General features: G+C 43.0%; 1 protein-coding gene across 3 annotated transcripts in view; it reads left to right on the top strand.

Moving 5' to 3' along the window:
* Rnf152 (ring finger protein 152) overlaps positions 1-17,258 on the top strand; it is a 77,263-nt gene extending 60,005 nt beyond the window's left edge. For all 3 annotated transcript variants that reach the window (XM_015987696.3, XM_076547189.1, XM_006994175.4), the window contains one exon: positions 9,203-17,258. In XM_015987696.3, the coding sequence (XP_015843182.1) occupies positions 9,346-9,957 (612 nt within the window). In that variant the 5' untranslated portion in view covers positions 9,203-9,345 and the 3' untranslated portion in view covers positions 9,958-17,258. The remainder of the gene's footprint in view (positions 1-9,202) is intronic.
* The last annotated feature ends 254 nt before the right edge of the window (positions 17,259-17,512 follow it).

Below are 17,512 nucleotides of genomic sequence, written 5' to 3'. Positions count from 1 at the left end.
GCCTTGGGGCATCTTCAATCCCTGACTTGATACTGCCTTAGAGTCTTACATCTGCGTGGTTTGTGGGCTCAGAGCCTGCCTTGCTTCCCAGGATAACGCTCCATCAAATACAGAAAGTCCTAGTGTCCTCCCTCCAACTTGCCTGGCTCTTCACAGCAGCCCCTTAAGGTCCAGTCTTCTTCCTGTCTCCAATGGCCAGCGAGCATTCCTCAGTGGTCCTGGCTGGCCCGTTGTGTGGTTAGTTACACGTTCATGACAATGGAGAAAAGTCTCCTTTCAGTACTCCGAGTGCTCTTCCCCTGCCCTGTGCTTCTCTGGGCATGGCTCTTCCCTTAAGGATGGACATCCAGGCTACAAACAGGCAGGGACGCTTCTTTGCCATGGTGTCCCTAGTGCCTTAAAAGATGCTTATCATGGTTCTCCGTGAACATCTGTTTACTTGTGTGGACTGCCTTGCTCTACGGGTATGCAAACACTTGGTAAGGCTCAGCCTCTTTGTTCTCCATCTGGGTGACTTCACCAGTTTGCTAGACTCATCAGTTACTTGATCGAGTTGACTGTTTTTCATTTGTTCAGGAGCCAGCATCTTTTATCATTCCTTTGCTCTGGGAAGCCTGGGCTCCCCTGACAGTCTTTAATAGCCATCAGCAACTTTTCCTGGGCTGTTACTGGGATAGGGAACAAATAAAGACAGTTCAGAGTGATGGGTAATGGGTGAATTACTGAGCAGGGTGATAGGTGAATGCCACATGTAACTGTGGTCTCCTGTAGGAGCCTCATGGCCATGCAGTCTCTTCTTTTTAAGGATGGTTTGAATCACCTGGGTTACAAGTTGGGGTGACAGGAATGTCTTCCTTGATCCAGGCACTAGTCAAATATTAAAAGGTTACCATCGTTTCTGGAAACATTGCATTGTTTCTGCATGAGCATCAACCCTAGCTGGATACATTCTTTGAATGGGCACAAAAGAGTTACTCTCCAATGGCTGCGGCCACAGTACCCGACAGAAGTGACTTCAAGGAGCAAGGTTTGCTTTGGCTCCTGATCACGAGATCTCAGTCCATGCTTACAGGTGGGGTATGGTGGAGTTCAGGTGGTATCCGTGCTGCACCAGCTCCTCATAGCAGACCAGATAGCAGACTGAGGCTTGAGCTAGAGGCTGGGCCGTAACTCTGAAAAGCCTGCCCCAGTGATCTTCTGAGAACCAAGCCCACCTCCGAAAGACTCCACAGTCCAGCAAGCTCGTGTCACCAGCTGGGGAACAACACTGTATTATGTGAGCTCCTGGGGCATCCCAGGTTGAAAGCATAACAACGTCTAATGTAGGCTGCCATAAATAGCTTAGATGCCACTGCTCATCCCACATAAATATGCATTCTTTCAAGGTCACCAACATCATCTTCTTGCATCATTGCTGGGTATAAAAGACATCGAGTGAATAAGCAGTCTGGAGGGCTGCCATACTGTTGGAAACCCAGCAGCATGCCATACAGTGCTTTAACTAAAGGTTCTTTAAGGCACCATCTAGTCCAGAGTCAAATTTCCTAAGATAACTTGTCATTTTTAAGAGTAGAATTATATCTAAAATCCGTATCTCCTGTTCCAAATGATATTGATTGTTGGGTAGAGAGTCAAACAAAACCAGTGATCATCATGACTTGTGTTGAATTTGGCTTTAGTGGCTAAATGTCTAGATCGTAGTCACTTTGTAATATGCAGTAACAAACTGTGGCTAGGTCCAATGTATTTTTCTCTTGCTAACTTGACTTTTACAGAACACATATCAGGTTGAATCAAACCACCTCTGGCAGCCATGGCTGGTTGGTAGGTTAGGTTTCTCAGTGAGAGGATTGTCATGTACTATTTCAGGGCCCCTGGGCACAGCATGTTCTTAGCTCCATGCCATTTACAGGCATATAGGGCAACTAGGCTGTGGCCAGGCCAGTGACTGTGAGGTGAGTGAGCTTCAGGAAGTGGAGCTTGGCTAGAGGAAGGTCCCTGCAGGAGGTAAGCATCATAGTTGCTCTGTTACTCTTTGTCCTGTTCAACCACTGAAATTCTGCCCCGCCCTCCCTGCCTCTGCTACCCGGTTAATCACCATCACTGTCAGCATCTCCTTCCCCATTTCCATTATCCAAGACTCTTAAAGAATGGTTTTACTCTCTTGACTCTGGGCTTCATCAAGTACAGAAACTCAGAATGCTCCATGAGGGAAATTGTACAAAGATTGGAACTTATGCCAGTGGAATCCTCAATTGAACTTTGTTAAAATCCACTACCCACTGCCTCACTCCATTAAAGCATTGACTGTAGTTGGACCAAGTAGACTGTTGATTACGAAGGGTCCCTTGTCCTGGAAGGATGGCTCCCTGCTGCAAGAAAACTAGAAGTCAAGGACATTACCAGGCCATTTCCATTCTGGACACTAATTGAGACATTGGCTATGATACAGTATAAGTAAGCAGTCTGGCCAGCTAAAGCACTAGATAAAATGGAATGATAATTATTTTACCTAATCTCATTTCAAATATCTCCCTCAAGCATCAGGTCGCTGGCCTACTTCAGAGATATAAGCTGTTTCAGTAGAAAAAAGAAAAGCGATGTAGTGTGGGGTTTAATCTTTGCTGTTTCTTCCAATGCTACCATTAAATTTAGGTCCTTGTGTAGAACATCAACTGTGGTTAGGTACAGATCTGGTTGATGCGACCAGTATCACCCATGGTTCCACAAAGTCTTCCTGATCAGCCTGCGGCTGAGGAATGCATGGCAATGCCTAACTGAATGGAGTAAGCCAGCCTGGGCTGTTTAGTTCATCGCTGTCTGTTTTTGCATTGGTTCATGTGGTTATTAGAATTATAAAAGTTCAGTTTTGCAGACCTTTGCTATTTCACTTCCCACTAAATTTATTTTATAAAGATGTACAAATCACATAGTTCCCAAAAGAAATCTTATTTTATAAAAATGGTTCCAGATCCCTGATACCAAAGGTTCTCTAAAGCTATAGTAATTCATACCCCATGCAGATATTAATCTGCATAGTGCATAAAAGATACTGTATGTGTAACTAGGTACTGTTTTATGAAAACGTGCTTGAAAGTAAGTTCTGTCTTGTATGCTATAGTGTTCTGGAAACATCTTGCCTGGCCACTGCTCCTTATTGTGTGCCCTGTTTTTCTCTTTGATCTTTACTTTAGGTTCTTTGAAAAAAATAAATTGCAGTGACATTTTTAAAAATTGGTCCAATATATTTCAGCCTATACTTGTTCTTGTGCATTCGACCAAAGTACTCACTCCTTTTAAAATTTAATGAGTATTTTATTTGAGTATCCCATCTTGCTCTCAAGGAAGGCAATGCCAAACACAGATTCCCAAGGCAATTGCCAGTGTACATGTTTGTATAACACACTTGACAAGAACTTTGAACGTCTCCAGCCTGAGTGGACAGAGCTCTTGTTTCCTCCCTTGGATGTGGATTTACTTCTTTTGAGTTCATGATGAAAGAAGAAAAGAGTGATTCATCATTAGCTTCAGGCCACAGCCTCATAAATTTTCTTCTTTCTACCTAACTAATCACCTTCATTACTAATTATGCTCCAGAAAACAAACTGTAATGTCATACAGACTGGCTGAGTATAGAAAGAAAGCAGCGTATAAATTAGAGACGCCACTGTCAAAAAGGCTTTCAGGGTTATAGCATCAAAAATAAGAACTGTGTTCCCCACTCTGCCTCTGTGGAACTTACTTGGATGGAGCTGGAAATTGAGTATTATAATCTAATTTTAAGGGAACTTAACACAAATTAAGTGAACATTTCTCTGAGCATAAATTCATGAATCAAATTGCATGTTGGCTTTATTGAAAAATGATGGTGCTGCAAGCTTGGAGCAAAGCCAGGAGGAATGCTTGCGTTCTCTGTAACATGCTGTTCAAAATGGCAGTGTTCTGATAACCACGAAAGTGGCCCTGGGCATTTTCCCTGGGCAAATCACATACTGCTATGCTCTGAGCAGAGAGGTGAACTCACTTGACCTTCAGCCAACATGCCACCATCTCTGCTTGGCTAATGAGGTCACAGGATCAGAGAAGTTAAATGATGTTCCCTTGTGCTAAGAGATAGAGAAGATTCTATCTGAGAGAGAGAGAGAGAGAGAGAGAGAGAGAGAGAGAGAGAGAGAGAGAGAGAGAGAGAGCACAAGTCTACCTTTTTTGCACTTATTAAACTGTTCCTCATGCTATTACTTAGTACATGAGCTAAATAATATGGAAAGAAGATTAATTAGTAGATTGACAACTTTGATCTTGGTGCCATGAAACATTTGTCTCCAGATGTATTTACAGCAAGGGTGTTTTCTTGGGTATAGTTGTTAAGGAAAGATCTCTCATAAAACTTCAGGATTCTGTCATTTTAATACTTTTCTGTGATTTTTTTCTGCTACCATAGCTCAAAGTAGTCAGTCCTTCCCTGTATGGACATTCACATCAATGGGTCATGCTATGGTTTGATTTCTGTCAGTGAGTTTTACACTAAGAGCGTCTAAGAGTGTGATTCATCAGTATACCTCGGGGAGTTTTTGTTTTGCTTTCTTTACGAAAAATACATTAATTATTTCTGAGTACAACATTAGAAGGAGTGTCCCTGGATCTGCATCTAGCTGCTCACCAATCACAAGCTCAGTAGACAAAGGTTTGGGAAGGAAGGGAGTCAGTTTTATTGTCAGGCATCCTGAGAAGATGGGAAGGCTGTGTCTTCAAAGCTTCATCATAGCTAGCTGGGTGCTGGAAGGGTTTTTTTAGAGAGGAGAAAAAAAAGCAAGACAAGCTGCAGGAAGGCGAGAAGAGCCCACGGTCTTCCTTGTTAAGGGCATGCGTCTCCCTCTTCTGTTTGTGCTTCTGTCAGTCTGACCCGGGGACTTGTTCCTGTAGTTCCTTAAGCAAACATGACTGTTTTGCAAAGTCAACTTCACAGCAGTTGACACACTTTGTATCAGTTGAGGAGTAGATTAGAGAATAAGGACAGTGTCCTGCTCTGATGTAATTTGAAACTCACCATGTTACGGGTTTTATAAATTTACAGAAAGGTTATTCAGCAGTTAGCACCGTAATAATTTAGGTGTGGCTTCTCTTTAGACAGTGAGCCATAGGAAGGGTAAGTAACCTTACATAGGGCAAAGGGAAGACTACCCACAAAGGAGTGGCTAGCTCTTCAGGACTCTGCACTTCTCTGTTCTGGATTTTCCATGGCAGCAATACACCTACTTTCTTCTTTCTAATTTCTACATAACTTTCTTGAGCCCGCGGCTCACGTTCCTGATTGTTCAGTCTCTTCTGCCTAGCACTGACTTTTCCTGTGTGGTTTAAGTACCTTCCTGGAACTTTCAGTGGAGTATGTCCTAAACAAACTTGTTGCATGTCATCTCTACTTGTCTCAGTGACACTGTGTTCCTATTAAGGCTTTGTTTTGACGTCTTCACACTTGTGACCTCTTCATTGCAGTAATTGCCTCACTCTATGTGAATGAGATCTCCTAAAAAGAAGCCCTGTCTGTAAAAGCTGATTGACTGATGAGGACTCCAGTGATGTGGAGAGGGTGGTCATCTGCAGGCCATCCAGAGGCTGATTGCCTTGTCTTAGGTTAGCTTTAGCCCTGAAGTAAATTCCTTTCCCTCCTCTGCCAGAACTAACATCCTCTAACTATCTAACGATAGAGAGGTCGTTACAGCAAGATGGGGGAAGCTTTGCTATTGGCTTACAACGCTATCTGATGACATTCTTAGCTTTTGGGTTGGGACGAACTAGTGGTCTGCTGTACCGGTCTCTCTGATGTACCTACCAATGTATTTTAAACTTGCCTCCATTTATGACTTTCTTTGTTCTGTAAACCTAAGAAACTGTTTCCACATTGAAACATGGAATTTGGGGTAACCTAAATCTTTGTTCCCGGGCCACAGTCACTCAAAATAGCTCCAGAATAAACTCCCTCTTATTCCCTTTAAGATGAGAGCTGCAGTTTTTATGTCAACATTCATAAGACTTCTTCACACTTTCTACCTCACCTTGTCCGTCCAGGCCACAGCTCCTCTCTGTCTAACATGATAGTCTGCTCGTGGACCTTTCCAACCTGACCCAGATGATCAGTCTTACTCTCAAGCTTTTTAGTGTTTTTCCATTGCCTGCTCTAGAGCCCACGCCTGGCACTTGATGCTGGCCGAAGTGCTCAGTCCATAGCTGGTGCTGTCTTCCTTCCCGTGGGATCTGCTGTCCTGGCCTGGGGAAGAGTACTAGAGCACAGGCTTCCTGAGAAGTGACTTTGTATTTAATCTTTGCCATACAGGGGATACCGTGGGGCTTCCCTCGTTACTGTGCTATTTCCCCAGCCCTTCACTCATCTGTGGATGGTCCTAGGCACTGAATGCAGGGCCCAGTACTTGCTGGGAAGCATTCTAGTGCTGAGTCACTGCTGCTTTCTTTCAAAGGTGTCTTTGTCAAAACCAGGAATAAGAAGAGCAACAGCTGTAAAATTCTTTGAGAAGACACCTCTAAGTCTCTCTAGTATAGATACAACCCTCCACCTAAGGTGGGAGGTGGAAGAATAACCAGATAATGGCTACTCTGTTTCCTTCGCTCACTGCTTTCCTAACCTGAAAACAGACCGTCTAGCCTCTTGCTCTGCATGCCAGATTCGTTTCTATAGTTCAGATTTTTTTATTAGACATCCCCGACTCCTCCAGCCTTTTTGAAGCAGTGTAACAAAGCATAAGTAGTTGGAGCTCCCAGCTCTAATTTGGGACTCTCGGTAGGCAGACCCTAAGTCTTAACTACAAAGACTGTTCTAAAAAGCTGGGCAGAGTGGCAGGCACTTGTAATCCCAGCAATGAACAATGGGAGGTGAAGGGCAGAGGGCCCCCAGACGCTCCAGGACAGGAGGCTGGCTGGCCAGCTTAGTCTCGACTGTTGGGGAAATTCCAGGCCAATAAGAGATACTGTCTCACAACAAAAAGGGGGAGGAGACTGAAGATTGACACTTGAGGTTGTCCTGTGACTTCCACCTGCATGTGAGCACACATGAATGCATGTACACACACATATATGTGCATATGCCATATGCTAGACACATATCTACCTTGTACATGACTGACCACTTAGATTAGTTATTAGAGATATAGTTAATTCTGAAATGGACTTTCTGAATGATGTATTATTAATTTTAGTTTTGATAAAATATTGAAGTAGGTGCTTTTAACACACAGAAGTATGTTTCTCTTTTAATGATTTAATTTTGTCAGCGATTAATGTAATTTTTGTATTGCATGTCTATGGCAGCCGTCTTTCATGGGTCTCCTCCCATCTTGTTTGAGACGAGGTCTCTCGAGTTTCTGTTATTTTGCTGTGTGCTCTGCACTAGCTGGCCAGTGAGCTGCCCGGTTCCGACTATGCTTACCATTTCACTACAGTTTGGAGTGCCAGTTCCCGCTTCTGAGAGTTTCATGGGCTTGGGGATCTGAAGCGAGGTTGCCAGGCTGGCAAGCGCCTTCCCCCCAAAGCCATCTCTTTAGTACGTAATATACTTTTGTTCTTCAAATTGTGTTGCTTCTTCGAGAATTTAAAATTTTTATTTTAACCATGTGTGTATCCAAGAGGATATTTTTTTAAATTTTACAAAGGAAATTAAATTAGAAATATAGAAAGTTCATGGCAAATAGTTCTTTCCAGAATTGTGACTCATACAAAGAAGAAGAATATAGATGCTTTAGGCAGGAAACAGACCTGGGCAGCCTTTGCTGCAAACCCAAAGGGCAAAGGGGGCCCTCAAACCTCATTTCAATTTGAGTAAGTATCTACTCTCTGCGTGACACCAGGGAGGTGCATGTACCCTCTCCCCAACTATATATAGTCAAATGTGTGTGTGTGTGTGTGTGTGTGTGTGTGTGTGTATACACACACACACACAGTCTTCCTGTTAGGTCTTCACTAACAATTGTGATCACTGAGTTAAGGGAATTTGCTTTTAGGAGCTGGGTGGTATAACTTCAGGGTAGAACACATTCCTAACACATGTGAAGTCGTGGGTTCATTCCCCACCACTGCCAAAAGTCTCATAAGGCATAAGCTTTCCGTCAGGCGAGCCTAAATCATGGAACTGGAAGACCGGAGCAGTGATTTCTCCGTGGGGCTGGCCTCGTGCCTGCAGTACTTCCAGGGCCGTCCGCTGCTCTCCTTTTGTTGTGTGCTTGTCCTTTTGTTCTTTTGGTCTCTTGTAAAGCTGATTGATAAGAATTATCTCACTGAAGGTGTTTGGAGGAAGAGATAAAAAGATGGGATTCGAGCGCTTCTGCCTGTGGGGCTATTTCAATCACCTCCGAGAAAGGAGCACATTTGTCTGCCTGTCTGAGTCTGTCACAATGAAACCCTTCCTTTGTGAGTCCACATAAGCTAGGATAAAGGAAATGATGCTGGCAGATGAATTACTTGCCAGGCAAGCATGAGGACCAGAGTTTGGATCCCTAGCACCCAGGTGAATGCCTGGTGGGTGTGGTGGCTTCCTGTAAACCCGGCTCTCAGGAGAGAGACAGGGAACCCCTGGGTAAGCAAGCTAGCTAGGCTGGCTGATGGGCAAGCTGTGTGTTCAGCTGAGAGACCCTGCCTCAATGATTAGTTTGGACAGAAGCTAAGGAAAGCTCCTGACATTAGCCTTGACCTTACATGTGTATGTACATATAAATAGCACACAGACAATGACAAAAAAAAAAAAAAGAAAAGAAAAGAAAAATCAACAGTAAATGTCGAGGTAATAGGATATGTTAATTACCCTAATTTGATCATCACACACTGTGAGCATGTATTGAAACATCATATTGTATCCCACACATTTGTGGGAACACTATGGGATAATGTAAAATAACAAAATGTAAAGATATAATTAAAAAAAGAAATGGGCATAAAACAAGTAAACTATGCTTACACAAAGCACCTGGTCTATAAAGTTCCCTGTATCTGGCTGTGAATTCTCACAGTGAGGTAAATAACGGCAAGACGCTGATTTTCCACTGGGCATTACAAAAAGCTTACAGTCTCAGCAGTGAGGCATTTTCTTAAGTTTAACCCAGGGTCAATACTTTTGAGCTATGATATGTTTTAACTAACTCGCATTGCAATTTCTTTTAATGGATTAATTAGTTTCATTTGCATTGTTTTTCTCCCTCAGAAATTATCACATGTATGAACGATCGATGCCTGTGAGCCCGCTGATTCCCTAGCCACCTTGAGAAGACTGACTCAGAGTGGTGACCTTTGAGAACCAGCTCTTTGACCTTCCTGTTGGCCCTGCCCTTTGGCTCTTGGTCCACGATGGAGACACTCTCCCAGGATTCCCTGCTGGAATGTCAGATCTGTTTTAATTATTACAGCCCGCGACGAAGGCCCAAGTTGCTGGATTGCAAGCACACCTGCTGTTCGGTGTGCCTCCAGCAGATGAGGACCGGCCAGAAGGACGTAAGGTGCCCCTGGTGCCGCGGCATCACCAAGCTGCCCCCAGGCTTCTCTGTATCACAGCTGCCCGATGACCCCGAGGTCCTGGCAGTCATCGCCATACCGCACACTTCCGAGCACACCCCAGTCTTTATCAAACTTCCTAGCAATGGGTGCTACATGCTGCCCCTGCCCATCTCTAAGGAGCGCACTCTCCTGCCAGGAGACATGGGCTGCCGTCTGCTGCCAGGGAACCAGCAGAAGTCCCTCACCGTGGTGACCATCCCTGCAGAACAGCAGCCCCTGCAGGGTGGAGCTCCCCAAGAGGCCGTGGAGGAGGAGCCTGACAGACGGGGTGTGGTGAAGAGTTCCACGTGGTCTGGCGTGTGCACTGTCATCTTGGTGGCCTGTGTTTTGGTCTTCCTCTTGGGCATCGTGCTACACAACATGTCCTGCATCTCCAAGCGCTTCACTGTGATATCCTGTGGTTGAAGCCTGTCACAGGGATGCCTTTTGTGGGTGCCAACTTAGGGGGTAAGCAGGTGTTGGCGATGGGATCCCTGTGATGGGGGTGACAATGACCATTTGGTGCAAGTGCTGGCCTCCGATTGGCCACTTGATTCACCTGAAGACAAGAGCAGAGGGTGAGGTCTCAGCAAGCTCCCAGGAGAACTGTTTGGAGATGGTGACAGCCGTGAAGATGTGTGCATGCTTCCTCATAGTTGTGTATTCGATGGGCTGTAATTCATGGTTTTCCAAAATCGTTTTCCCAAGTTAGGCTTTTCTACTTAGACATGAAACTGTACATGTGGGTGCAATGAGCTCTCTCAATACGGTAGATTGTAGGTTAAAACAGATGCTGTGCGCGCAAGTAGAATTAAACCTCAAATCCATGTTAAAAGAAAAAAAAACTAGTGAAGACACAGAGCTGGTGTGTGTGTGTGTGTGTGTGTGTGTGTGTGTGTGTGTGTGTGTGTGTGTCTGCAGCCTGGTCTTCATGGCCTTTTTACACATTTTGAATGGCACCCAAGTCAAAATAAAACAGACCTTTTGGTTGTTGGAAGAAGATATTTGAACAGGTGTCTCCAGCGTCATGTGTATTGTCATGTTCCTTCATCCCTCCTCATTTGTGATTAGAGCTTCCTATGTGTTAAGCTGGAAGCCCAGTAGGTGAGTGATGGACTGGGAAACAATGGGAAATGCCTAATTCCCCAGGAAACCTATATGCCAATATTTCTCAAGCCATCCCACGAAATAAGAATTTAAAATGTAAATATTGTGAATCTGTGTGTGTATTTTGTGTGTGTAAACTGATTTACCTCAGATGTTTGAGTTTTTCCTGAAGAATCCTGGGAGGAAGACTTTGCAGGCATGCGCAAGCCTCATGTCTGAAACACTGGCCTCCTCGTCAGTGCCTGGATCTTCCCCTTCGAGAGTCCCCCACATCTCCTGCAATACCCACTGGCTGCTCCGCTATGTGAGATCCTGTGTCAGTAAGACACAGGTGGGAAATGTCAGGAGAACTCGTCATTGCCCCCAAGTTTGGAGATTTTTGTGTGAAATTCACAAATGTTGCTTACTGACGGCACACCTAGATGGGCATTTTCACAGACAGTCCTTGATCGTTTTTTCAAGATGTTCCTGTAAGAGTTAACCTGTTTAGAATTGCAATTTCATCTTGTTGGAATCTGCAAGAAAATGTTTTATGTTTCAAAATGTTTCTACTGACAAAAGTAGCATGGCAAAGAAAAACTGCTGTTCCCTGTGTAAGTGGACCAGTTTCTCCTGAGTGCTCAACTGTTTTGAAATGTGAATTCATGAAGAAAGTTTAGTTAGGCTGAAGGGATCAGTCCCTGTCCCTGGCTGTGTGTGCATTCAGAAATAGCTGCGAGCTCGATAGTCCTCTTGGAACTCCTTTTGTGATATTGTCAAGGAATCCACTCTTTGCTGTTCTTTTGAAACCCTGAAATGGTAGGAAGGATGAGAAAAGCAATGGAAAGATAAGCAGTGACTGGCGGGCTCTAAGAAGCAAAGACAGCAGCAGTCCTGTAAGATGGAGGCAGCGCATTGGCATGCTAGCCTTCCTCTTCATGCAGTACAACAGATGTGTACTAAAGTGATGGCATTGCTGTGGGAAAAAACCCCAAAGAATAATAGCTAGAATACAAAGCTAACAATTGGCATGAAAATTCAACATCAAATTATGAGCTCTAGTTTTTTAAATCTTTCAAATTTGTAAGACCTTTAGAAAAAAAAAACTGTATTTGAGGGCTCAAACTAGAAATTAGGTTAAAATACCATTTTATCTTGTAAGCTATTGGGCATTATACAACAAATAATCTAGGATTTATTTGGTATTAATAATTTAGGTATCATATTATCTGAATACTATCCTCTATTATGTAACATAATATACTGTTGGGTTAGTATCAATTTCTCAAACTCCCAGGCTGCTATAATGCATGTCTGTCTGACCTAATTTCTATCTCACTTGGAGGGGAAAACATACATAGACAGAAATGTTGCATTAAGGATGGTACGTTTCCAATGGACTTTACCCTAACAATTTTAAGACAGGCCACATTTAAATTAATTTGTGAGAGCTATCTACATACCTTTCTACACAGTAGAAAAAACGACTGATCCTATAGTGCAATGTGTGATAGGGTTCTAGCTGTTTAGGAGGCTATTTATAGATACTAATGTATGTGTTAATATGGTGTCCTGTGTTTTTTATTGCAAAGTTGTATAGTAAAAATGTCACAGACCTGTTACTTAACAACAGTTCATGCTAGAGCTGCAATTAAGCCAAATCAGTTGCTCCCTGGTAGATCCTTGACCTTACAACCTGACAGTCAGAGCTCCAGTCAGAGTTTCTGTGTGTGTGCTTGATCTAGGAAACATTACTCAACACTGTTGAACTAGACTCTGCCTATAGTTTGCATATGTGCTTGTTAGGATGTGTGTATGTGTGTCAGAGAGAGGAGAGAGAGAGAGAGAGAGAGAGAGAGAGAGAGAGAGAGAGAGAGAGAGAGAGACCTAGACCTGCCAATTTCTATACACTCAATGTTTCAGCTTCTTCTGTAATTTACCTGCAATGCTAAAAACCTATCTACCCATGTGACACAAGCAACCAGGGCTGAGAGTCACACATCAGTGGCAAGCACAGAAGTTACAGCTGAAAGGAGCCGCTAGTGCTTCATCTTGTCGATGAGCTCATGGTGGAGGAGGGGGTGGGAGTGGAGCGGAGTGTACAGCTGGTAACTCTGTGGCTAGAGGATGAGACCTGTGTACTGCTGTGCCCTGTTACCCCTCCCTTGCATGCCACCTTCTCTGTCAGGCTACGATTCTTTACAGGCTATGAGTACTTTGCTATGTCAGCTCTTGCTTTAATTTCTTTTTAGGTAGGGTCCTCTCTGGGAAGAAAAGAAGGGTTGATTTAGGGATGAACATAGCTATTGAAAGAAACTCTTCCAAACTGTATGATTTGAATATGTAGACCTGCGAAACATTGTCCAGGACCCTTTTCCCCATATGTCAAGGACAATGAGTGTTGTGTAAATAGTAACTTATAAGAAGCATGAATTTCCTCTTTATTAATGATCTTGACATAAGCAAGAGAATGCTTACTATGCTAAGTGGAGCCAAGTGTGCCGCCTCTTATGTTGTCTCTAGAAAATTTTTGTATAATGCCCTGGGACATAAACTGTGATGACGTGGGCAAACTGGCTCTGAGTTTCAATTTAAGGTATTTTCTTTAGACATATAATTCAATCTCACCCCCTGCATGACTCCCAGAGTGGGTCTGGTGGAGTGTCAGCTGTGTGTTGGTACAGTTCTTGGAATTTTCTAGGTCAGTGCTGTTGGATAAGTGGAAACTGTTCTGTAATCTGTGCTGTCCAGTCGAATGGCTACTAGTCACATGGTTGTTGGGCAATTAAGTGGGGACGACTGCAGAAGTGGCATTTAAATGGTATTTAATTTAAAGTAATTTAAAGTTAAACATTCCCATGTGGCTTGTGGCTACCACATTGGTCATAATGACATCAAGAGGCTCACAAAGTAGCATCAAGGCCAAGAGAGTTTGCAGGCTAGTAACAGTTTCCCAAAGGAGATTTCTTTCTAGGCTTTAAGAAGTTTATGAGCTTGGGGGTGGGAGGTGATAACAAAATCTCATCCATTGTCCTTTGGGGTTATTATTTAGATACTTTGGACAAAGGTATGAACAGTAACATTTAGAGAGAGCTTTATTAAGCCCCATTTCTGGGGCCATTAGCTGCATGTGAGTCTGTTGTCCAAAGCTCATAGCTAGATAGTAGCTGTAAAATTTTGACTTGCAAGCTGTGCATGACCTGTGCTGTGACACTGTGTTTAGGGTCTTGTGGCCAAAAAGAGTCAATGTTACAGAAAATCAAATAAATAAGAGTCTGATGAAATCCCCGTTCACTTCTGATCTCTTTCCTGACTTCATCACTGTATCAGTGAGGTGAGAAATCCAAGAGCATGCTGCTTCCTGGTGTACAGAGTGTTTGTGTTTGCCCTTGAAGTCAGCCAGCTTGTCATTGTATTTGGTGTGGACATATGTGGGTGTAATTTTCTGGATGCCAAGCTAAAACAGAGGCACTATTTTTAGAGTGAGATGTGACATTGTTTTAGTGTCTCTCTTTTTAAATTTAGTTATCATTAAAAGGTTTGAAACTTTGCACAAAGGCACTTTTACATTTTTCATAGTTAGAAAAAAAGCAAACCATGGACCAGCAGAATTTAGAAAATGGAAGGTTACTGCAACTACTCTGTAGAATTGCTTTTCAGTGAGTAAAGGAAGCAGACAATTCAGCTTGAGATTCATTTATTTATATAAAGACCAGACTATTGCTGATAGTCTGGCATTTATTCATGCTTAGATTTGGATTTAAAGTGCTCCTGTTCCTTCATTTGAAAGTCTGTGCTGTGTCAAAATTGCTTAGCCTGCCTCTCCATTGCTCTCGATGTAACAGCAACCAAGCGTATTTGCTTTAATGGAGCAGAAATGGGCTGGGTTTCCAGTTCTGCAGCGTTCAGTAGGGAAGACTACTCCTTGGGGCTTGTCTTTAACTTGTATCTATACGTTGGCCAAATGTTATTTTCTTAAGTCTTTTAGTTAGGAGGGCAAAGGTTATTCATATGCTATGGGTTATACCCACATGACTGCAGCTCCTCTTTCCTAGAAGAATGATGCTATGGACCAGGCAGTATTTTATAACCACACTAGAAGTTGACCAACTCTCACCGGTGACCTAGATGGAAAAGTTGCTTTTTGACATTTCCACCATACTCAGTAAAACATCACCTGCAAGATGATCCTCACCCAGACATAAACTCTAGGCAACAGGGAGACGCTCAAGATAATTTACTCATGGTGTCTATTTGAAGGAGATAGTTGTTGGATCTTTTTCAACCTGAAACTCTTGAAAAATAAGTGGAAATTCAAGCCATTTTTTTCTGACACAATTGACTTACTTCACTATACTACACACACACACACACACACACACACACACACACACACACACACTTTAGCTATAATTGGAGATAAATTAAAGTAGAAAAGTTTATCAACACTATTTTTCTTCATTCATGGATCACAAAATGTGGAATTTATATGTTAATTTTTAAGCAGCTGCTATGATCTCCATATACTGTGTCAAACCAACTACCTTGGGGAATATCTTAAACTCTTAAGACTCATCTCCATATGTAAAGAGGTGGGTAATCCTATACAACACCATCTCCATATGTAAAGAGGTGGGTAATCCTATACAACACCATCTCCATATGTAAAGAACTGGGTAATCCTATACACACCATCTCCATATGTAAAGAAGTCAGTAATCCTATACAACACCATTGGAAAGCCAGTGATTGCTGAGGCACTGAGCAGATGGTATATTTAATTTCTGACTTCTGAATAGCTTTTCTTTTTTTTCTTTTTTGGTCCCTGTTATGTGTCAAGATTGTAAACCACTATCCTCAAACTCCTCCAATGTGACTCAGTTTCTCTGCACACTTCCTTACCTTGCTTGCTCTGGTCAATGTTTTTTTTTGCTTTTTCCCTATTCACTGCCTGGGTTATCCACATGTGTGGATCTCATGCTGTAGTGGTGCTTGAAAAATGCTTATTTCATTATCTGGATTTTAATGTAAGAAAAGTTTTTTTTAATACTATTCATATTATGGTTTTAGGTACAATCAGTCATTAGAACAAAAATACTGAGGGACTGCCTGAGATTCTCAACAGTGGGGTTTGAGATACAGAATCATAGCCTGTATCTTTCCGTTTTTCCGGATCACTGTTCTGAATGCATCACTAGATGGAGGGCTGTAGCCCACAGGGCAGTCTCCTGTAATCTTCCTGCCCAATGAGTTACTGCGTTATTCTAACAGGAGCTTTCCAATGGGACTGGCCGGTCTTTAATTAGACATTTACTTTTTGATAATCCAGTGTGGTTGGACGTGTGGGTGGCAAGGAAATGTGGAGCAGAAAGAGAAAGAAACAGATGTGCCAAATATGTCCTTCAGGGGACAGGTGCATATCCCTGTGGTCTCTGCACAGGGAGAGAAGGCTGGGGTGGATGTCTCATACTCGGCTGGCTAACTGGGCTCGAAACCAACCCACTGCCAAGGAGCCCCACCTGAGGGAAAAGTAGAGACAAATTCCTGGGCTCTGAGCAGATAGGACAATATGTCTGGAAAAGGAGAAACTATTTTTAAAAGAGGGAAATTTGTGATGAGATTATGGCTTCAAAAGAAGACCCGGCACTGTATGTCAGCCATGGGAGAAGCCAGTTGAAGCCAGTGACATGTGATCTGGGCTGACTTCATCAAGCCTGCCCATTCCATCATGGACCACCCAATTCAGTTCAGGATGCTCAAGTTGAAGACACAAAGGGAAAGCTCTTGGCTGAGGGGGGAGTTCCCAAGGAGTTCTTATCTTTCCTGGCATCCTCTCTGATGCTCTTGGGTTATCAAGGCTGTAGAAAATTCCAGGGCCTGCTGTGGAGTTGGACATAGAGTTGGTCATACCAAGTGAACCCTGGTACCCTCTTTGCTGTGGAAAACTCATAATGCAATGAGTCTACTGTGACTTGAGTACTACTGTGGGGAAAATAAGCTGAAGAATAATATGGTTGTATCCTGGCTGCTGCCGTTTACTACAAGCCTGTATTTCACCACTTGTTTGTGTGTCCTCATTTGATGGTTATGGTGTGGAAATTGCTTTCAGCTTGGGAAATTGGCCACAAACTCCCAACAGAAGACACACATAACTACCCTCTTGCTTCCTTCCACTGTTAAAGCTCCACACATGGGCTTCCTGGTCTAGGATAAGTGCAGTCAAATGGTGAGGTCAGTGCTGCTCCAAGGCTGTAAGCTTCAGTTCCTGACATGTTTCATTTATAATCACGGAGACTATTTATTTGGGGAGCTTTTCTTTTAAAGGGCCAGATTGCCCTACAGATAAATGAGCTGCAGGGCAGTGTAGAAATTCTTGTCCAAGTGTTGCCAAATACTGACTTCATAATGGGATCTCAAGCTGCTGTTTATTCATCTGAATGTCTGCAAGCATCCCTGCCTGCTCTCTCTGTTATAGATGGTGTCTTAGCCAGTCTGAGTTTTTTCAATGAACTGATTTTAATATATGGTATTTTTGTATGCCAAACTGGTGTCTTGTCCTTTGTATATGTGCTAATGTTCATTTTATGACTACTGTTAAAACACATTTGCTATGATTAAAATTCAAAATGATTTCAAGTAGACTCAGGCATTGGGCTTTTTTCCCCCCCTTACTACCCCACAAAAGAAAAATAAATGACTGGGACTTTTATCATCCTGGAAAATTTTAATGGGTAGGTATTAAAGCAAGAGAGAACTCCTAAGTGGAGGGTTGTAAGCAGAGATGACTTTCAAGGGACTTTTGAGAAGCTGAAGGATGGGTTTGCAATGAGGAAGCTGGAGGCTGCTTCTCCAGGTGAGTTCTCGGGCTTACGGGCACTTCATTTGTCCTCACTAC

Source organism: Peromyscus maniculatus, chromosome 11, assembly GCF_049852395.1.
Source record: "Peromyscus maniculatus bairdii isolate BWxNUB_F1_BW_parent chromosome 11, HU_Pman_BW_mat_3.1, whole genome shotgun sequence".
Lineage (NCBI taxonomy): Eukaryota > Metazoa > Chordata > Mammalia > Rodentia > Cricetidae > Peromyscus > Peromyscus maniculatus.
Note: the sequence above shows the minus strand (reverse complement) of the source record. Positions and strands in the feature narration are given on the sequence as shown.